The sequence below is a fragment of the Telmatherina bonti genome (genome assembly GCF_933228915.1).
Source record: "Telmatherina bonti genome assembly, chromosome: 17".
NCBI lineage: Eukaryota > Metazoa > Chordata > Actinopteri > Atheriniformes > Telmatherinidae > Telmatherina > Telmatherina bonti.
In genome coordinates, this window is record NC_136615.1 from 25,863,225 (window position 1) to 25,886,016 (window position 22,792).

General features: G+C 37.7%; 2 protein-coding genes across 2 annotated transcripts in view; both read right to left on the reverse strand.

The window, feature by feature from the left end:
- LOC306768456 (protein unc-13 homolog B-like) overlaps positions 1-22,792 on the reverse strand; it is a 70,243-nt gene that overhangs the window by 2,565 nt on the left and 44,886 nt on the right. The window contains exons 11-39 of the mRNA XM_079256825.1: positions 18,473-18,519; positions 16,673-16,751; positions 15,758-15,832; positions 15,354-15,573; positions 14,984-15,211; positions 14,722-14,863; positions 14,093-14,262; positions 12,353-12,468; positions 11,821-11,984; positions 10,337-10,487; positions 10,108-10,176; positions 9,307-9,396; positions 9,010-9,147; positions 8,798-8,928; positions 8,563-8,648; positions 7,646-7,772; positions 7,447-7,543; positions 7,129-7,272; positions 6,562-6,639; positions 6,370-6,447; positions 2,673-2,761; positions 2,412-2,558; positions 2,156-2,279; positions 1,998-2,051; positions 1,792-1,869; positions 1,385-1,532; positions 1,122-1,178; positions 794-886; positions 522-681 (exon numbers count right to left, since the gene is read on the reverse strand). Of these exons, the coding sequence (XP_079112951.1) occupies positions 522-681; positions 794-886; positions 1,122-1,178; positions 1,385-1,532; positions 1,792-1,869; positions 1,998-2,051; positions 2,156-2,279; positions 2,412-2,558; positions 2,673-2,761; positions 6,370-6,447; positions 6,562-6,639; positions 7,129-7,272; positions 7,447-7,543; positions 7,646-7,772; positions 8,563-8,648; positions 8,798-8,928; positions 9,010-9,147; positions 9,307-9,396; positions 10,108-10,176; positions 10,337-10,487; positions 11,821-11,984; positions 12,353-12,468; positions 14,093-14,262; positions 14,722-14,863; positions 14,984-15,211; positions 15,354-15,573; positions 15,758-15,832; positions 16,673-16,751; positions 18,473-18,519 (3,380 nt within the window). The remainder of the gene's footprint in view (positions 1-521; positions 682-793; positions 887-1,121; positions 1,179-1,384; positions 1,533-1,791; positions 1,870-1,997; positions 2,052-2,155; positions 2,280-2,411; positions 2,559-2,672; positions 2,762-6,369; positions 6,448-6,561; positions 6,640-7,128; positions 7,273-7,446; positions 7,544-7,645; positions 7,773-8,562; positions 8,649-8,797; positions 8,929-9,009; positions 9,148-9,306; positions 9,397-10,107; positions 10,177-10,336; positions 10,488-11,820; positions 11,985-12,352; positions 12,469-14,092; positions 14,263-14,721; positions 14,864-14,983; positions 15,212-15,353; positions 15,574-15,757; positions 15,833-16,672; positions 16,752-18,472; positions 18,520-22,792) is intronic.
- On the reverse strand, positions 19,439-21,856 carry LOC306768563 (uncharacterized protein; the record flags this gene model as incomplete). Its single annotated transcript, XM_079256971.1, has 2 exons — positions 19,439-19,476; positions 19,663-21,856. 2 exons carry the CDS (start codon positions 21,854-21,856, stop codon positions 19,439-19,441), a joined length of 2,232 nt encoding a protein of 743 aa, XP_079113097.1.

Genomic DNA, 22,792 nt, shown 5'->3' on the forward strand with positions numbered 1-22,792 from the left:
CTGAAAAAATAATGCCTGGTTTGATGTGTCGCATTTAAGCAGTAACATTCAGATGTTAGGGTCAGAATTTGGGGTGAATCCTGTCTTGTTTCAACAGTTCAGGCTTTAGGTATTATTGTTCATCCTATTTGACCACAGCGTACTGTGTTATGGAGGCTAATCTGAAGCTGCCAAATCTACAGCAACTGTGTGAAAATAACTGAGAAAATTGCTATATTTTCTTGTATTGAAACATTTTGGCTACTGACATCCACCATCCATTCACCACTGTGCTTGGCATTTAAAGTCATTTCTACACCATCACTAAATGTCAGTAGTCTGATATACTGTACCTGTAAGGCAATCATGAAGGCAAAAGAGGGTCCAACCCAGTACTAACAAGGCACACCTGGTACTAATGGGACCAGTGGACGTATATGAAAAGCTGTACATGCTTATCAGAAATATCTAAAATCTTCAGCCATAAAAAGCTGGTTAATTAACAACATTGTTAACAGCAAAAAATTTTTTGTTGAACTTACAAATGGAAGGTTTCGTTGAATTTGGGAGACCAGCTGTTGTTTTTCGATTTGGTTTGGAATTTGCGCTTCTTGTCACTGAGGTGAGGCCCGATCATTGTGACCTCCACAAAGGGCCTGAACATGCCAGATGTCTGCCATTTTAAGTCACTGGCTCCGATGACTGAAGTAACATGGGAAAATAGTGAATTGAAGAATGAAAGATGAAATTGGATGAGTCAAAACTGTGCTTAAAGTGAAACAAAAAAATAAATCTTTTTATAAACAAAACAGACCTTTGACAGTAACTTTCCGCTCTCCGCTCTTTGGATGAGTATATAGTTCAATCTGGAGCGACACTTCACCGATGGGCTTGTCCACACCAGAGCCTGATTCAACACAAACCCACATACAATCAGTGGGCTTGCATCTTGTCCCATGCAGGCACGCAAAATCCTCTCTAATGTAACACCGATTCAAGATGGGATGAAAACACAGGTGGAGAGGTGGGGTTTGGATTGACTTAATCACAAAGTTTCACAAAAGGACAAAAACAAATTACAAAAGATGAAGCGGTGGTCGGGAAGGATGGGAAGGGCGGCTTAGGATTTCAATAAGACCTACCCCTGCTGGGCTGTATTTTTTCATTAGGAGTTAACCTAATACCCTTTCCGTTGTGCACTGGCACAGAGGCAGCACAGGAGATAAAAAGAAGACAGCAATAACATGTCAACAAAGTCCAGCAGCACAAACGGCAAACACACAAACAGAAAAGAAGGAATATTCAGGAAAGAGACTGGCTGAATTTAAGACACAAAGTGCCATCTCCTGGTCTGATCTGAGAAAGACTTTGCTCTAACACAGCTCCAGGAAGTGGTTTAAACTACCTTGTGCATTTTGACTGGTCACAAACGTCTTGATGAGGGTGTCTGTCGTTTGGGTGTAGAGGGACAGAGCGTGACGTAGCGAGGAAAGCTCAGGACTCTTCTCCAGGAATGCCTTCTTTAAGCCGTTGCCTCCTGCGTGGAAGTATTGCTGCAAAAAAAGTGATTAGAGGTCCAACTGTAGGCTTCATTGTTCTACAACTTTTGTTATATGCAGTTTAGATTATTTTACTACAGTTGTGTATTTGGTAAAGTCTGGGCAATGACCTCAACCAGAATTATATTACACCTATAATGCTCCCTGTATTTCCTGATGCAAACTGTTCATCAATGGATGGATAGTTTATGAAGCCAACTGTACCAGTCTTACCTGTCTCTTCATGAAACCAATGCCTACAGTTTGAACTTACCTTAATAGTATCCAGTGCCACATCCATGACGGCACATTGCCTGGGAGACAGGCTTTTTGCCTCCCCTGCCATGTGATCCTGCAAAATCAAAAGGTGAAAACAATAGATCAGTTGTTTCAGATACATTAGCTTTAACTCGGCACTCTTCAGTGTTAATAAAACGAAAACGTTTCATTTACAATAAATATGAGGAGACATTCTGATACCTTGAGTTTGGAAAGCTGTCCAAGTTCTTTAGCTGCTGACAGGATCTGAGCTCCCTAAAAATGTACAAAAAGATGGAATTTTTACTCTCCCTGTTTTTAATTTTGTCACATCAAAGTCAATTCATTCTACAATGAAGGCAAATGAACAATAGTCTTACGAAGGTGTCATTCCCCTGAGGAAGAACAATGGTCTTTTCCAGGCTGCTCATAACAATCCTCCACAGCTCCTTCAGCACACGCTTCAGTACAGTCTTCTCACACACCGTAGCAAACAGAGTCAGTCTACAAAAAAACAAAAAACAAAAAACACAGCATTCACAAACAAACACAGTTACTGTGTAGACAACCAAAAGGGGGAAGAAATGAAGAGCCTGAAGAGAAGTAACATAGGTAAATCTTTATAAAGCTACTCACTTTCCATCCAGGAAATCCATAAGTGGCCGCAGCATGTTGTCAGAGTCTGCGTCCACCTGGTTTCTGGTGTTGTCATTGAGCGGCCCTTTGATCTGGTACAGCAAGGATGCCATCTGCCTCATACAATCATTAATACGGCTCCGGAAACTGGAATGAAAAAAAAATAAAATAAAATAAAATAAATAAAAAGAAAAAGGCTATCAGAACAAACACCTGGATGGAAACAGGTAAACTACAAGTTAATGTCTCATGTACACGTACCTGTTTCCAAATGTACTGCTGAGGTCATCCAGCACATTGTTCAGCCTCCCCTGCAGGTCATTCAGCAAGTCACTGGCCTCTGTGTCCATCTGGAGGAAAACAGACAGATTCCAGCCGGGTTTTCCGTTTATTGCATACATAACAGTAAAATCTAGTAGTTTTATCAATGAATCAATAAAAACTTACAAATTTCTGGAATAATCAGCAACTTCCTGCTATTTAAGTTTAGCTAAATAAATAATCAAACATGATTTTACTATATTCATATGAGGTCACCCCATCATACCTCATGAAGACATAATAAGAACCAGTTTTTACATTTGTGGATTTTTTTGTCTTCATTTTGTCCTGATGAATTAAACCTCGGAACAGGAAATGGTCTCTTTTCTTTTCCACAACAAAATATAAGTTGAGGGAACAAGGAAAGTATTCAGGAATGGCCTTGAATACCTAACTCTGGCATCATCTAAACAAGGACTGCCTGTAGGGGAACTAAGACACATGGATAAAGCAGTAATGTAGCACATTAAGTCAATGATCCAATGGGCTCTTCTATCTGTAGCCTGTCAGGGCTACAGATCACCATTAGTGAGGAAAAACCAAGAAGTTTCTGCTACACAGCACAAGGGGAAGACTTAGGGGGAGAAACGGCAGCTAGAAATGGATTCTGTTGGATTTGTAATGCATGTACATGTTTTTCCTACCATTTGTTGTGCATCATTATTTTGCTATTCACTAGCCATAACACTCACCTTTTTGTCTTCAAATGCATTTTCACTCTACAGTAGCACAATGATGTGGAGGGTAACATGGGAAAAACTTTGAATTACTTTGAGTGTTCTTGTCTATCTTTATGGGGAAACTTAATGTAAATAGGAGGTGATTTTACAAAGGGTTGTGGCAGCGGACAGAACTGGTGCCTACCTTTTTTACCGGTGCATCCATCTTTGTGTGATGCCAGTAAGTTTTTTTCAAGGGTTAAAAAAAAAAAAAAGAAAAAAAAGAAAAAGAAAAACTGTCAAATCAATCTTTTGTGATGCTAAAAACAGGAGGAACCGGTGCTTATTTAATTGGGGAAAAGAAAATGTATTATTTGCACCCACCTTGTCTTCATCGGCCTTTTGAAAGTAAAGAAAAATTACAAAGAAATAGAAAAGAAATAAAAATAATTACAATGAAAAGAAAAAAAAAATCAGAGCTTGCCATTTAAGGAAATACATGAGAATAATTTGGGGGAAGATCGGGGACAATGCTACAAAATTAGATGACAGTCCTCACAGATGAGAATAAAAACTAAACACAATGAATTCCACCATGAAGGGTGTCCTGTTGTTGTTTTGACGGATTATGAGTGAGTAGGTTGACCAAGGAATCAGCGCACAGGAATGACTTGAACGTTGAGAACAAAATTAAAAAAAAAACCACTTGGAACAAACCTCAGCCTCAATTTTCTCTCCTTCCTCCCCTACTTCTTCCTCTTCCTCATTTTCTTCAAACTAGAGTTTTAAAATAAGTAAAAAATATGGTTTCATGTCTTATCCTCACATCCTTTTAATTTCAATGCCATTTTTTTTAAAAAGAGATGAATGCCAGAGGAGAGATGAACTTGTGAGTATATGCAGTCATGAATAACATGTTTGCATATACAGCAGAGTGAACTTGCCTCGCATTCTAGTATACTGTTGAGCTAGAAAAGAGAAAAAAAAAAAAACGAACACTGTCTTCACTCAAACAAATGCATTTGTTTTATTATACCTCGCATAAAAAACAAAAAAACGCCACTAGGATCTCAGAGAAAGCAAGTCATAGATTTAATTCCACATTACCAGCCATGCTGTCATCTAATCATCAACCACAATCACTTGTTTCCATAGTTTTCTTCTGTAGTTATCAGCTGTTCAGTACAACTGACTCAAGTCGAGCTCAGATCTTACAGCTTTTCAAATCGTACATCATTAAAAGCCTTGAAGATAAAAGTTGACAAAAACTGAGCATTTTAACAATCTATAAAAGATAAATTCCTTCTTCATATAGATCTTCAATAAGCCAAATGAGTAAAATTGTATCACACTTGACAGATTTGAAATTACAAATTGTGGTGGAAATTTTATGTTCTGACTTAGATTTTCATATATTTTATAGTCCTAGCATATATTCATTTCTGATTATGGCTTTGTGGGCTTTCTGAAAAGGTCATGATGAACTTAAGAACTTAAGCATAGTTACACAGTGTCTGCTTATTCCCTTTTGCAGACATAGCAATGTGTAGAGGGCCCTGGGATGTCTGTATTCAGACATCTGGGATCTGATTAGTTAGAACACACTCTTCCTTGAAGAGGGTAACAGCTAACAGACATTTCTTGTTTAGAATAATATAGATTCAGGGTAGACAATTGATGCCCTTTTGTGAGGGTAAAAGGATGGTTCAGTCTGGAACTCAGAGCATTCCAGACTTGTGCCCCGTCGGACCTCTGGACTGTCTCTCTAAATTGCAATTTGTATTATTCTGTTCTTTCTTATTTTCTGTTCAATAAGTTTTGTAATCTTTTTCACTTCAGAACCAGACTCCTCATCATTGACATACTTTTTTCCACAACAAAATAAACAAATGAGTGTTAATTTCTAGTTTTGATACCACAAAATTAGATGAATGTCATATCCTGAGGCTGAATTAAAATCGGTGAGGACTCAGCATTGCAAAATTGAGAGGCAATCGCTTTCTCGTTAAATCTGCATGACAGGAATGGTAAACATGCTGTTCCTTCTGTACATAAACAAGCGGTGATGTAGCTGGAAAACTATTTTCACTGTCAGGACAATAACAGGGACACTAATGAAAGGCACATCAGCATTACAGTACTACAGTCCCTAAAAATGTTAAGCTACTGTATATGCTACAAAAAAAAAAAAAAAAAAAAAAAACCCAAAACACTATCTATTAGTGCTGGTAATTCAAACTAAACACTAATGTCTATTAAACAGTTACCACTCACAGAACCAACTGGAGGCTGTGCTTCCTCATCCTCTGCCTCAACCTGCTGTTCAAGTCAGATGGAAATATGCAACACAGTGATCTGCTGTGCACCATTACACTGCTAAAACTTGATTAAAATGTACTTTGATCTGCCTTGAAAAAGTCTTTGATGGAAACGTACCTCTTCTTCCTCATCATCCTCCTCCTCTACAATTTCATTTAGCTTTAATTGTAAAGTGAAACATATTTTACAGCACCCAACAATTGCAGACTGATGATCAAATACAACAGCTACTGCAGCTACAATATAGCACTACCTGCAAATGTTGCTACAGTACTGACACAGAGCACATAAATGAGTTATGTCTCAGCTTCAGCACTTTCTAGTTTGTACTATATCTATACTATCAACTAAATATTACTACTTATTTTTTTAGCATTGGATGATAGAGACCTAAACTTAGCACAGAACTTATACACCCTTCACCGTGACTGAGTCAAGTGAACCTGGCAATAATGCCTATCTATTTCTAACCTTCTACATCAACACTGCTGTACATACCCGAGCTTCCTCATTTGCACTCTAATACATAAGAGATGCAAATACAGCTTTTGTATACAGAACCACCTCTACCATATTGATCAACTATGAATGCCATCTTGTGTTAAGGACTCCCCATTGTTTTGTCCCCAGGTATACATTTGTTAAATCTTCCCACTCACCTGTTTGGCACCCATTGACTCGAACATTTTCTCCAGCTGGATCCTTAACTGCTGCACATTATTCATCAGGACACAGGGCTACAGCAGGACACAGAGAAGTAGGAGATACACAAACAAACCACAAACTCTCTTTTGAATAACCTTCGGTTCTGTTTATATAATATAAAGTAAATTATAAAGTTCACAACTTACAATATTCTCTTGGTCAATATAAGAAGGGAAACTCTTGGTAAGAATGGCACTGTACTGCAGGAGAACTTTGGCAATTGTCTGCAAAAATGAAGACAAAAATATTAAAATGTTATCTGTTTTTGGTGAAAACCAGGTTTACAGAGGTAACTGCGTTTCGTTTTTTGGTTTAAGTATACCAACAATTATTTGACAGTGTTCACAAATATTCCATTATGTTCTTTAATACATTTCCTGACAGGCAAGAAAGCAAAATGCAGACCACCTAACTTTACTGAACTGCCAAATTATTCATAAATACAACATGTTTACTTTCTATTTCTTTCTCTTAAAAAGTGTAATCTTATGTTCTATTTAGCAAATTTTCAAATGTTCTGCTGACTGAACAAAATGGGAGAAATGTTGAAGTTTATCCTTCTAGAAAGAAAGATGCCATCATCTTTATTGACTTTATTTTACACTAAACCACAATTTTGCAAGTTTCAAACCCGAGCTGGTTGTGTGGTCATATCCTTTTAAAACAGACTTTATGTATAGCTTTTACAATTTGGTGCAGCAAGTTGTGGTTACCTTGGAGAAACGGCGGCTGTACTGAGCCATGACACTAGGATCGGGACATTCCAGCTTCTTGATGATCTCAAAGCTCTGGTTGAGCTGGGTGAAGATGTCCACCACAGAGCAGGAGAACAGAGCATGCTCAGACGTCTGCTGGAACTGAGAGTGCAGAAAAAGTTGCTCATATTATAGAGAAAACAGTAGCAAGCTGCATGCTAAACAAGCATGGTATAGAGCACTTTTTATTATGCTGAGATGGTGTAGATTCGTGTGTGATGTGTGTGTCTGGAGACAGGAAGAATCGTAAATTTGTTTAAATTTTCTTTTTCGTACTCCATCTTTCTTGTCTCTCTCCAAGGCTCCTTGCATGAATTCCATGGACACGTCCTCGTTTTCATCCAACCACTGAAGAACAAACTGCACAAACCATCTGAAAAGAGGAAAAAAATTGCCAAGCTTATTTTCCTCTATAGAAATATTTTTTTCCTTTGATTTTTTTGAGGAAAGTAGGAAAGAAGCCACATATACTCACGACGGGTAATCGGGAACAACACCATTGAAGTTTGGCAGCTCCTTGACATATTCATTGTAGAGCCACTTGACTTTAAAATGCAGGTTCATGTAGTCGGTGCTTTTACACAGTCGGTGCTTCTCATGATCTGTTGGTACAGAGACAGACCTGAACTCAACTAATCTCTACTAGTTAGGAAAGCAGCACACACATTTACTGAAATGAAGCTGAGGTTAAACTATTCCACAGGGAGTGACGAAAAAAAAGGACATTTTAACTTCTCAATTACTTGTTTTTGTTACTCCTCAATATTAAACCACTCACACAGCAAGGTTTTTTTTTTTTTTTTTTTTTTTTTAATTTAATCCTAAAAATAACCATAGCTCAAGAACAAGAAACACCTTTTTTTTTTTTTTTTTTTTTTAGATTCCCTTAAAACTACATCTGAAATTTACACAATGTGGAGCAAAATGGAATTCTGTCTAAACATGTTTTCACACTTGTTTCATATTTATTTAAATTAAAAACAAAGCAGCCATCACTTATGTGCTGCATTAAACTAAACACACTTTTTATTTATTTATTTATTTATCTTTTACAGTTGCAGTCTCTGTAGTGGACTCATATTGAGGACAGGGGCTGAAATAAAAGCCACATACATCTGGGGACTGATGCTACTTTTACAATAAAACAATAAAAAAAAGGCTCAAGAGGCTCCTGGGAAACATAAGCAGCTTTCAAATTCTACACATTCAGTATTTTGTATCTAATTCTAATTTCTAATAAGTTTCATCAGTTTGTTTTTTCCCCCCAACCACTTGTTCTCTGACCCCCCAGCTATTTGGCTCATGTCAAACGGATACAAACACAACTCTGGAATTCAACTCTGCAATGCAGTTTTATAAAGAGTCACAGGAAACAATATAACTTCCACCAACCTTCCATGGCGTACTTCATATCCTGAGCAAACAACGTCCACATGACTTCTGCTGACACCTTTCCAACATTCAGTTCCTGAGGGAACCTGAGTGGGAAACAATGTGGTTTTTTTTTTTTTTTTTTTTTTTAACATCAAACCAACAAAAGTATCACCATTTAAAGACATGTCAAATGCCAAGAACAACTAAAAACTGTGTCATCTTATAAACAAATGTAGGTAAGCAGTGGAATTACTGATTGAGCACAGGTGTGTAGGAGTTCCTGTCTTCTTCAATAATGGAGACAATAAGCATAATGAGTTTAGGCCAGAAATCTAAGTTCTTGATACTTGGACCCTGGTCCTCCAAAGGCAGCTCCTCCTTGCTCTGTTGTAGGGAGAAAAAAAGCCATGAAAAAAGAAAGTTTAAAAGCCAGTGATAATTTTATGGTAGAGGTGTGTGACTCACTGTGTCAGCAGGTTGGTACTGCCTGCTGTACAGCTCATGGCAGTTATTAAAGATGTAGTCGTATGTAGAGTTGAGGCACGCCTTGACGCAGTCTCTCACAACCTGGCTGGCTCTGGGTGGAGACTGTAACTCCTGAACCTGCACATCATTTGGCGACAGCAACACAGTCAGTGATTTAACTACAAACAGTTCAATTCCTTTCAACCAAACTATTTTGTGCCTCTAAAGAAAAGACACAAATCAGTGACACTTTAGCATGTATATTTTAAAGTAAAATGACATGAAATGATTAGCTACCTTCATCCTGAAAAAGGTGATGCTGGTTAGAAGGTCCACAGTGGATTTTAAATCTTGCAGGCGGTCTTTGCTGCTAGCAGGGAAATGGTTCTACACAGGGAAGAAGTTGAGTAGAAAACTTTGTTTTATATAATTAATGAGCAGAACTTGATGTGCAAATTAGCACAACATTGAGCCCGCATACTTTCCAGTTGTTATAGAATTACTGTCAAAACTCTTAAATGCAGATTAGTTTTTATAGAACTTATGTGACAAGGCAAAGACATTCATTAAACATTATTTCCCTTTCATGCATCGCAGTCACTACAGTAGACACCTATTTACAAGCTTTTTTTTTTTTTTTTTTTTTTTTTGCACATTCATGAAAAAGGACAGTATATTTGTAAATAAACCACTTGGGAATCACCCATTACACTATCACTCACTGAAGTATATATATTACATAACTGAACATAAACACATACATGGTAAATATCCAACTTTGCATTGGTGATAGATAAGAAAAGAAAATGATACAGCTCTATTTTTATCTAATATTTACATCATATAATTATGACAATAATTTATAAATATTTTATAGAATACAAAAAAATAAATAAATACAAAGTTAAATTTTATTAATAAACAAAAAAGTACCATTGCATGTGTTGATAGAAATGAAATTTAAAAAAAAAGTGGTATTTAAAAAATTGTCATTTTCAGTGGCGGCAAAATGGAATTCTAATGCCACATTGCTGATAGGAAATCAAAGCAATAAAGAACATTATCAGCCATTACTGGCAGAGTTTCTAATAATCATACCCTATAGGTTGACAGGTCAATGCGCAAGGAGTTGTGTAGCTGGTCCAAGAGCTTGACAAAGCGTTCTTTCTGTATTAGGATCAAAGGAAACATACTGTAAGATGTACGATTGTGCTTATGTCAGTATTAGGGTGAGACTGATAAGACACAATTAACCAAGTAGGGGACTTTCAATGGAGAAGGATGAAAACATTTGTGTTTTATGTTGTTTGTTTCAGTGGTTACAAACCCCAAAGTTTGAAGCAGCAAAACGGTCAGATGCGGACACATTTGTGGATGCTGTAGTGTGAGCATAGAAGGCGTTGATATTAGCAAGCAGGCTGCTCATCACTGCAGGAACCCCAGGACACATGTATTTAGTCGACAGGCAGGCAAAGTGGCTGGAAAGAGAAGCACAACCAAAGGTCTGTGAAAAGTCAAGGTGCAGACTTTCTCTCTAGCTTGTTCCTGCTTCATGAGGAATCTTCATTGTAAGAGTGAAGAGGATTTAGTTGTCAGTGTGTGGCTACTGGGACTTATTGTGTCTTCTCAGGGTCTTGTTTTTATCTAATGATGTCTGTTAGGAGTGGTCATTTCATCTGTCCTTCAGGTTAGTATGAAGGATGCCCCATTGGAGCATGTTTTCAGTGAATGATGGGTCCAGCTAACAGACATTTGTAAAGATCATGACATTGCAAGGAGGAAAATCCAACTGGCCATCAGTCGAAGGCCAATGGGGAATTTCATTGACTCAGAGGCCCTTTAGTACAACACCATTGAAAAAATTAGAAAAAAGATAGAAAATAAAGAGAAGAGGAGGTTATAAACGATGGTTGTCAAAATTCATGCATTAATGCAAAGAGATAAATCTGTGGAACTTCATTTTTACAAAGCGTTCAAAAAACAAAGTTATCACTTGTACTATAATAAAAATCCCATTTTTGGCATGATCCTAGCAAGAGAAGCTGATTTTGGGCATGTAGGCACTTTGTCACAGCAGTGACCCAAATCCAAAAACCAATCTGACTTTCACAATTATCAAGATTTTGATAGTTTCAAGCCTTACACCTTGATTCGTTTCTTCAAACCGCGTCCAGACACAAATTTATCAATAATGCAATATTAAATCTCAAAACTTTTTATTATCTAGGATAGAAAAGCCATTTCAGCCATGTAAAAGGATACTGTACCTATAAACTTCAAAAAATACTTTTTCCTCCGTATTTATGAAGAAGTTTTCAAGTCTTACATTTAAAGGATGGTCACAGGATGACCTAACTAATATATCCCAATTAACCACTCAGCTGTGGCATGTGACATTCTGGTCCATACTCTTTACCAGTCAGAAACGAGAGGAAGAATAAGTAGCAGTTGCGTCTGTGTAATAACTGATTGTGACCAGAGCGAGATCTAAAAATATCTTAGAGGGTGAGATTTAAAAGAAACAAAAAACAATAAAAGGTTGTCAGTTGTTGACAAATCAAAAAGATGTTTTCATTTCACAAAGGCGCATCTGTTGAGGCTGCAATCTCAAGTTTCACAGAAAGCTTTCACCAGACCATGAGCGGGTTGTTTACATTTTGCAATGTGATTTCCTGTGATTATTCCACAGCTATCTTGGAATTAATTAGATCTAAAACTTCCATTGTCTGACAGTCTTATTAAAAAACAAACTGTCAAGTGCTGTGAGTTGGAAAGACAATCTCCATATTCACTACAGCATTTCAGACTTACGTCATGGCCTGGTAGATTGACTCAATCCCATAACGCATTGCAAACTCATCAACTATATCTTGTGCCACGTCATCAAAGTACACTTTCCATGAATCGTCTCCGCGAGCCTCAGGGATTTTCACCACACCTTGGCCGAGCACATCGGTTGAATGATGGAACAGATTCTGCAATGGGCAGAGATGAGAAATAAGAAAAAAAAATCTTGACTGATTGAAATTTGAGACAAACATGTAGAAGATGTGGGAATTTAACATTTAACCTGGAAGTGTGCTGAATCCACTGCAGGATTAAAAGCTTTTCTGATTTAGTTTTTAAGGGCGGTTATAAAATATAAACTCTGATGCACTTTTTTTTTTTTTTTCGGAGAAGAGCGGGGATTATAACAAATGCTTCAAAAGTATTTCTGTGACTTTAATCTGTTCTTAATCAGTCACGTCTGCAGACAATCTATGCTGTATATTACAAACAGGGACAGCCGTTATTATTATTATTTTTTTTCTAGTACTGTCCTGTGCTTCGGGTTATAACCTACCTCATGCAAACAGGTGTACTGCACGTGATACGCGGCCACTTTCTCTTCTCCTTTAATCTCCACGTTGATTTGGAGGCGAATGGCCCCGGACACGGCTGACTTGTCCGTCCTCTTCTCTGTAAATAAAAATAGTCATTTAGACACACGGCTACACTAAAACACATGCACCTGCATCGTCTTGATTCATAACTCTTGATCCAAATTGGTGCAATAGATGTACATGAAACCAGATCTGTTAACCCAGTGCTAATTATAGGCCGTCAGCGTGCCAGTTCGATTGCGGGGGTTGTTTCTACAGTTTGATGGCAGAACAGAGCTGGCTGCGCTAATAGAAGTTCTCCAGCTGATAGCAAGCGAGGCAATGGCAGGGGGCTGTATGGATCTGTGCCTCATCGCCAAAGACAGTTGAACCAGAGCTTCTCTGGAGGTGGAGTGCTTGGCGGCTCACCCCTGCAATTTGCCCTGACAGGGACATCATTAAGGGTAATTTGTACATGTCGTTAGAGCGGCCGATTTCCGACTGGAGAGCTGCCACTTGATAACCTCGTGTCAGGAGGAGGAGAGTAAGGGAGAGAGGCATTGGTTTTAAGCAGAATTGAAAAAGAAAAAAAAAAAAAAAAAAAAAAATATATATATATATATATATACACTTGAAATTAACGGAACGTATTCCATGATGTAATTAATTTTACCACAAATTAATGACTCTTAGCTAAAGTTTTTTTTTTTTTTTCAAGCACTGACGTAAAAACGGAGCACTTTATATCTCCCATTTTAATACAGAGAGAAGTACATTTATGGGTATTTTTAGATTCTGTGACAAACACTCTTTTCAAGAGTTACTCAGGAAGCAATGCCTCCTGTTTACCTACAACAATATGGAAACGAGATGTAATTAAGATAGATTTACAACAAAAAAATCTTATTTGTCTACAAAATTAGAGAAAGATTTAATTCTGTGAGGCATTTAAAATCTATGTATTATTTATGTATGTAGGCAGATGCATTAGACTGATAAATCATCTCTTGTAGGTTTTTGTTTTCAGGGTTCATGATTAAATTCTTTTCATTCTCAAGAGCATAAATTAGGAGATTAAATTTTCTTTTTCAAACATGAAAACAACATTCTGTCAATACAATAACACTCATTTAGAGTTTTAATAGAATTGGCTTGTAACGTAAGATAGTATTATCACGCAGACCAATGCAGGCCTTGGGGAAGCTCTATGTCTGTGTGACAAAACAAAACAAGAAGCTGCTGCAGGCAAAAAACTATATGTCTAATGAGGTTCAACAAAAAGATATATTTAAAAAAAAAAAAGACTGCTTTTGCTGCAAACAAGACTTTGCACAAACAAAAAAAAAACAAACAAACAAAAAAAAACACCACAAAAAATGTGAAATCAGCTTGTCAAGTGAACAGCATCTATCTTGACAAGCTACACAGGACATACGAAGGAAGACAAAACATATTTATGCAATATATCTAGCCATTAAAAGTCTAATTGCTTAATTTAAAACATTTGTTTTCCTTATCGAATACAACATTTTTTTCCCTTCATGCCAATATGTTGTGTTCAAGTCAATGCAACAGGCCTGACATTAACACAACAACTCATATCCATTTCCTCACTGCAATTCCAAAAACTGTAATAACTACGCTTAGAATAGCAAATATAGTTTAATCTCATTGAATGTCTTTTAACATATTATTATTAAGTCTAGTTGCATTATACTAACCCAGGTTGTACCAGACATCCATTTCTCCGCTCAACGTTCGAACTTCAATGATACTCTGACCCAGAAAATCATCAGACTCTCTCTTCAGACGCTGCTTTACCCTGGACTTGATATCATCATCTTCGTCCCACACACGCACTTTGATCCGGTCTGAAGAATTGTGGCACTCGCTAGAAAAAAAGGAAGAAAAAAAAAAGAAAAAGACAAACCACATGTTTATGATTAAGATTATAGTACAGATTGAAGGAAAAACAACAAAATTATATGATCAATGCTTAAAGAATGCAAATTTCCCCTCTGAGGGAAAAATTCCGGATTATTCTATTCTAAAAGAAAAGCTGAGTCCACCTGATATAAAATGTCCTGACTTTTTTGTAATATAATAATAAATAGGATTAGATATCTTTAGAATTACAGAACAGTTTTTATTCATAGTCTCCTTAACTTTTTGGGTTTTCTTTTATACAAACATCAAAGTTTATATAGCTATTAAGACACAAATCTGATCTGCTATACACTGTATGTAACGCAATGGGAACTACGCGAGTTTCTTATTGTCTTTTAACAACTTTTAATTTTAACTTTTGATTGTTCTAATACTCTAACAAACAAACAGACTGCCAACTCACAAGTGGAACTTTTCCTCCCAGACTGGATTTAAGTTGCCATAAATGGTCTTGGTTCTCTTCTTGGTCTTTCCCACCTGGACAGTGACATATGGGTCACTGGATCCTGTCTTGTCTTTTGCCTGAAGCCCCTGGGCGCAAACAACTAACACAGCAACAGAAACAAATACCAAAATTGAGTATTAACATTAATAAAGACTGAACATAAGCAGTGAAATCAGAGCTGAAATTATGAAATGTTCCCCTGGACTCATTTACAGGATACCTGTGATTGTGATCTTGGCTGACCACTTTGAGGTACCATCCAGCACACTCTGTTTAATGGCCTTCATCTGCTGTGCATGAATGGCTTTGCTGATGACAAATACTTCTCTGATAAGCTCAAAAATCTCAGGTTTGTTCCTTTCCCTAATCTTCATCCTGTCCTTCATGGCCATGATGATATTTTGAGTGCGATCTTCAGCTCCATGCTTAGAGCTTTTTTCTGCAGCACCTAAAAGGAGATAAAACAAATTTAAATAACATCAAACAGAAAAAAGAGAGGGAGCTGATTACATAAAAACATTTCCCACATCATAATATTTAGTTCACTAAACTGCATTTCCTTTAACTGTTTTCTGGACAACAATACTTACGTTGAAGACAGTCAGCATTAAGGAGCTCTTGGCACTTTTCATGGCACTTGACTCCACATTCAGAGCAACGCATTCCTTGGCGAGCAATTCCCCAGAGCAGTCCCTCACATTCATAGCAGTATGTGGGTGTGGTGGCTGTCCACACCTCAAAGTTATGTGGTGTAGTACAGGATATGGGATAGATGAGGGCCTGAAGAGTCTTCTTGTACACATGGTTTTTCTACAAAAGAAAGATTTTTATTTTTTATTTTTCCAACTCAAAGTCTTGTTCAGTTGATTACAATGAGATAGGTGGATGATAGAAAGTTTCACTGGGATATCTTTAGAAAGAAAAACATTACAATTCTCTCTTTTTGATAACTAACAATGCTAATTTTGTTATTGTTCAGAGAATTTGTACTCACCAGCTCCTCATCCTTGACTGAAGACCGGGCAGCCATAGCAGATGTAATCCCTGCCTTCCTGGCTTGGACAAGAGACTGAACAAGATGTGATGAATGAAAATTTGCTTACATTTGCATTAATAAAAAAAATATGTATATATATCCAACCCACAACCCAGAGCACTACCATAAAGGTGCTATAAGAGTAGATGGGGAGGACAGCTATATGGGTGGTCAGTAGGGTTAGTGAAGTTTGTTTTCCCATCTATAAACTTGTAGCAGAATACCCAGGTGAGTATTGTTAGTTTGGAGGGTGATGATCAGAGTTCTTTAAAATAAAATAAAAGTTTATGAAGGTTAGCAGTTGCAGCACTTTATCCATGATTTCATAAATGGCTCATCAAAGGAAGAAAAACAAGAACCAAAAGGGTGGAGGAATGATTATATACTTTAATGGTAATGTCAAGTAGGAAGAAGGGCAACCCATGACCAAGCATGCATGATTTAAATTACTTTTAATGTGATGTGTTCACTCGAGAGGATCAACATGCCATAAACAAAACATGTTTGAGGATACAACTGTTTTATTTGTCCTACTTGACATTTTGTGCTTCAGAAGGAAAAGGGGAGTGGCAGCTGCGTTCTATAACTTACCATAGCCTGACCGAGAAGAGTGAATGCATTCAAGAGAGTTGTGGGGAATAGTTTCAGGTTTAAGAGAGGAGGGAGAAAGAAATTAGCAGTCTGATTTCATATTTGTATCCATGTGTGGATGATGATCTCATTCAGGGTTCAGCTTAAAGACAACAGCGAAACTTAGACTTCTATGGTGGTTTCACAAATAGAGAGACAAGACTGACAAAGAAAGAGCAAAACAGGCAGGATGACAAATGACATACAGAATGTGTAGCAAAAGAATTAGCTATAAATACTGACCACGTCGCTGACCAAGGGTATGGGCTTCTTCTTACGCAGGTCAGGCATGCTGTCAATTCCATACAGACCGGATCCACCACTGTAAACAGACAACACAGGTACATCTAAAAAAATTAGAATACTATGGAAAAAGTTCAATATTTTTTGTCTTTTATTTCAGAATGTGAAACCCATATGTTATATAGATTCATTACACAAAGTGAAACATTTCAAACATTTACATCTTGAAATTTTGATGATTGTGGCTTATAGATAATGTAGACCCAAAATGCAGTGTCTCAGAAAATTAAAATATAACATAAGATCAATGAAAAAATTATATTTTAAACAGAAATGTCAGGCTTCTGAAAATTATGTTCATTTCCATGCACTCAATACTTGGTTGGGCCTCCTTTTACATGAATTACTGCATCAATGCGGCATGGCAATGGAAGCAATCAGCATGTGGCACTGCTAAGGTGTATTGGAAGCCCAGGTTGCTTTGATAGCAGCCTTCAGGTCATTTACATAGTTGGGTTTGGTGTCTCTCTTGGTGTCTCTCATCTTCTTCTTGACAATACCCCAAAGATTCTCTATTGGGTTCAGATCAGGTGAGTTTGTTGGCCAATCAAGCACATTAACACCATGCTCATTGAAGCAGCTTTTGGTACATTTGGCAGTGTAGGCATGTGCCAAGTCCTGCTGGGAAACAGAAAAACAAAAAAACGACATCTACAAAAAGCTTGTCAGTGGAAGGAAGAATGAAGAGCTCTAAAATTCCTGGTAGAAGGCTGTACTGACTGTGCACTTTAGAGAACACAGTGGACCAACACCAACAGATGACATGGCTCTCCAAATCATCACTGACTGTGGAAACTTCACACTGGACTTCCAGCAACATGGATTCTGTGCCTCTCCACTCTTTCTCCAGACTCTGGGACCTTGGTTTCCAAATTAAATGCAAAATTTGCTTTCATCTGAGAAACAGTCCAGTCCTTTTTCTCCTTACCCAGGTGAGATGCTTCTAACGTTGTCTCTGGTTCAGGAGTGGTTTGACACAAGGAATGAGAAATTTGCAGCCCGTGTCTTGGATTTGTCTGTGCGTAGTGGCTCCTGATGCGCTGAGTCGAGCTTCAGTCCACTCCTTGTGAAGCTCCCCAAATTTATGAATGGATGTTGCTTGACAATCCTCTCAAGGCTGTGGCTATGCCTTTTGCTGGAGCACCTTTTCCTTCCACTCAACTTTCCATTAATATGCTTGGATACAGCACTCTGAACAACCAGCTGCTTTAGAAATGACCTTTTATGGCTTTCCCTCTTTGTGGAGGGTCAATAATAGTCTTCTGGACATCTGTCAAGTCAGCAGTCTTCCCCATGATTGCGTAGTTATCTAACCCAGACTAAGAGACCATTTAAAGGTTTAAGATACCTTTGCAGGTATTTTAAGTTAATTAGTTGATTAGGGTGGGACACCAAGACTTTCTAAGATTGAAGTTTTTCACAATATTCTAATTTTCTGAGACATTGCTTTTTGGGTTTTCATTATCTATAAGCCACAATTTTCAAAATTTCAAGGATTGAATATTTAAAATGTTTTATTCTATATGTAATGAATCTATAAAATATATAGGTTTTACATTCTGAAATGAGTGACAAAAAATATTGAAGCTTTTCATAATATTCTAATTTTCTGAGATGTACCTGTAATAGTGTAATGACTCAATAAAGAAACATACAGATAAAATTTTCTTTATTGAGTCATTAAAAATCTACCATTATATAATTACAAGCAATTTAATTTGTTTAAATTGTATAACTTACCCTGGTTTGACCCAAGCCTGTCTAGAACTGGGTTCCACATCTTGGACCTGTACAATTTAAAATAAGAAATAGTTAAAACTGGTCCACTGTGACAAGAAAAAGGGGGTGGTGGAAAAGAATTTGGTTGAGTTTCACTTCTCGGATGTCACAGAACATGCAAAGTTAAAAATAAAAGAAAAATGATAATTAACAAGAACTTCTGAATTGTTTAATTGTACAACATCTATGGAAAAATAAATGAACTAATCAAATAAGATCTTTGAAAAAAAATTGGCAAAAACACCTAAAGTACACTTAATGCCTACATTTATTCTTTAATCAGTATCTTGGAATTTATTTAAAAATCAAGAGTTAAGCTCCTTGGGCGCTTCAGGCTGACTTTTTTTTTCTGTAAAACTTTTAAGCTATTTCTGTAACTTGTACACATAATCAGCAATCAGTCCTGCTCGTTCACAAGCTGCAAAATATGCAAGTAACCACAGGGGATAGTGTAGGTACCAATTTGACCAGATGTTAAGATGTTAGGATCAAAAGCCATAAAAATGCCATAAACATGGCATGAAACAGCTGCTGTTGTTGCCATTTTGGTTGGGATTTTAAAATGAACTAAAAACTAACCTCATCTATTGCACCATATTTATTGTTGTTTACACCCTCCAAATTTGAATTCCTCTGGTAACACGGGCAGTACACAACTATGTACAGTTGCTTATATAAACTAATAGTTTAAAAGCAAGTATATTTTCAGCCTAACAAACTAACATGTATGACAACATTACAGAAGAAGTATATTTTCCAGAATCCCAAAACTATTAATAAAATTGCAGTCCATCATGTTTTTGGTCAACACAGGCATTCTCTTTGACAAAGAAAAGCAAATCAAGTGGTATGAAGGAAAAATACGCACAATTGTCCCACAACATCAATGATGAATTAACAAGGAAAAAGAAAACTTGTACAGAAGGCTCATTTATCAGTAACCTGATTATCTTCTCTCCCATACTCTGAAAAGAAACAACAAAAATAAAACAAATTAACTGAGCTTGCTATTTCAGTGTTTTGCAGAAAAAAATAATAGATTCATTATGATATTACTGAATGCATCATACTGGAACATTTATTGTTGTTTTACATTTTACTAAGGGTTGAGGGCAATTTCAGAGAAACATAAAAAGACAATGTTGTAGTACCTGGAAGAAATTCATCCAGAGATTGGGATCCCTGAGACCCTTGAGAGCCATGAGAACCCTGGGACCCTCGGGTAGATTTTGATAGTCTATGACGAGTTTGCCTCTTTTCCCTTAGGATGTGCTGGAAATTAGCTATACGTTCTCTGTGACTGGCATCGGTTGGCTCTGTGGTATTTACTTCAACAAGAACAAAGTTTTCCCTAATTGGACTTAACCTCATCGTATCTGTGCTGAGCACTGGACCTAGAGGACATCCATCCTGCAATGCAGGGCTGTGCTCTGGTGTCAACTCAAGGTTGGAAAAATCCTCATCAGTTGGACATTCATCTTTTCCCTGTGAAATCTCTGCTGAGTAATACTCTGTTGGAGTGCAGGGAGAGTGAATTGTTTTATTGGGGGATGCTTGTAGGGAAAATGACAAATTCTTATGCATCTCACCACAATCCAAGTATACTGAAGTCTCACTATCCTTTGGACAAGCAAACTGAATGTGACTGTCTGTTAGATCAACTTCCTCTATATCTTCAGCACTACTTTGCTTCTCCTTACTTTCATTGTATTGTCTGTATGGGGATGAAGATACCTCTGCTTCACTATCATAGTTCACTCTATCTGGATTAGATCCTTCCAACTTTTTAAAAGCCCCCTTCAATGCAGATCTGAATGTGAGTACAGCCTTGCCAAAGTTTGTAACATCAAAAGCCGCATTCAGGGTTTTGGGTACGCCATCAAAATCCATTTCCAAAGACTGTGGTGAAAAAGATTCCCCAGCATCTTCCCTGGAAAGGCTGTGATCTGTCCACTCCCTGTCCAAACTCTCAGAGGACCCTAGATCAAGAGTGTCCCCAGATGATGGGCAATCGTCACATGGCGAATGAGATTCCAGGTAACCATCGTCATAGTCTGTTAACAGCACAGTGGAGCAGCTAAGGCTCCAGGAGGGCCCGCTGTCAAGCTCATTTGCACAGGCATCTGTGGTGTGATAACCAGAGCTACGAGAAAACGGGCAGTTCGCAGCACAGTCGCACTCCATGTTTTCTTCCTCAGTTTGACACTGGAGAGGCCTCTGGTCCATCATGCTGGAAGAACTTGAGGGAGAATTATAGTGGTGTCCAAACAACAGAGAGATGTGTTCAGAACTGGTGTGTGAGGAAAGACCCGGCGTGCTACTTTGTGTTTCTTCAGTGGCAAAGTTGTTCCAAACATCTCGACAATTTTTCAGCTCTTCTCCACTGTTTGTACAAGTAGAGAGGTCTTCCTCGCTCCAACCTCCTTCTCTGCTCATACTGTGTTGCATCTCATTAGAAGGCCACTGATCACAATCTGTTTCACCAGAAAGAAATCCTGCTTCAGGACATTTGGAACTGTGACATGATGACAGAGAGCTGGTGCTTTTGTAGTTCTGCTCACAATGAAGCTCCAGGTAGCAGAGATCAGGCTTTGCATGACTTAATATGGGCATGGTTGGGTTCTCTTGGTGTGATCTGCGGGGGTCTTCATCACCTTGCCAATGTTCACATGATCTGTGAAGTGCTAAACATCCTGCATCTTTTCCATACTCTAATAATGGACTAAGTTCTTTTTCTTGCAGTGATGTGATGGCATTCTGTCTGCCCAGGCTTCCTCGTCTGGTGACTGATGTTTGGGGAATTGGACTAGAGTGAGGTGTAGCTGAACTTCCAGAGTACAGCTCACCAATCTCACTGAGCACTGCATCAACACAACATGATACTTCATCTACTGAGCCCCGTACAGATGTTAGATACTGTCTCAGGTCAGAAATTTCTTCCTGGATCTTGTTAATGCCTTTCAGCTCTTTCAGGATATGCTGCACTATGTTACTAGACCCTTGCTCAGTTTCCTCATCTCCAATCTTCGCTTTCTCAGCTTCACTTCTGAGCTTTTCAAGGAGCCTAGGCATCGCAATATCCACAGACGCTCTGTCATTCTGACACTGAGAACTTATATCTTCCCCAGATAGGTCAGCTTTGTCCCCTGTATTATTGACTTTTGATAGGCCATGAGAGGGATTATCTTCTGGACCCTGCATGCAATTTTGCAGCTTTTTGTGTAGGTTTCGCCCCATATTTGGGCTGTGGGAATTCTTCTGCAGATCTTGCTTCTTGGGAGAGAGTGGATGTGGCTTTGTAGTGTAGGGTTCATCCTGTCCACTGCGATGTCCTCTGGGGAACATCCCTGAGAGGTGGAACTCTTGATCAGCTATTCACACTCATGGACAAACCATAGGCTTTGTGACTCCTTAGAGAGGTTTAAGAATAAGCCAACATGTGAAACTGTTTGTGAGTAAATACCTGGAGCAAATTAAGCTGTTTTTTGAAAAAAAAGAAGAGAAAACACACGTTTAGAATGTCTGCTTAATCTCTATAATGAAATAAAAGTCAAGTATAAACATCAAACCAGAAAAATGCCACATCAAATTGGAAATCCTTGCAAAAGTTCACTTTTTCATTTTGAATGTTCACTCACTCAATAAAAGGAAAGGTATAAACTTGACAGGACTAATAGATTGAATTAAATTTTAATCATCCTAAATCATGGCTTTAGCAGATTCTTATACTAATATGGCAAACAGTACAAAAACTATTTTTTGTTCATAGTTTTGATTTATTTATTGTGATACTGCTACTAGAGGAACATCAGTATGAAGTTCCCTAATGTATGCATGCTGTATTTTAACAAGCTGTTCATTTCAATCATGTTTGAAAATAACAAGAATACCCGATTGGTGCTTTGCTTGAGGTTAAACTGTTAAAAATAGAAATGAAACTTATTTGAGGATAATTTCAGACTACAATTCTCCAAAGTCAGATAGACAATGTCTTTTTTTTTTTTCTTTTTTTTTTAAACTGACCTCTGTCAGAGAGACAACTTCAAGAAATAACATAATGCAGCTGCATAAATCTCTGTAATTAAGATGCTTTGGAAAGACAGCATAGTAATTACATGACATGTCAGCCTCCGAAGCCATGTCATTCTTTCACAGCCAGAACAGCTGCACGACCTCAAAGCTCTGACCCCATGGCAATTATATATTCACTACAAGAATAGTTAATATTTATTCCTGTAGTGAATATATATTATGTATGATACATATAATTTGTTTATAGGT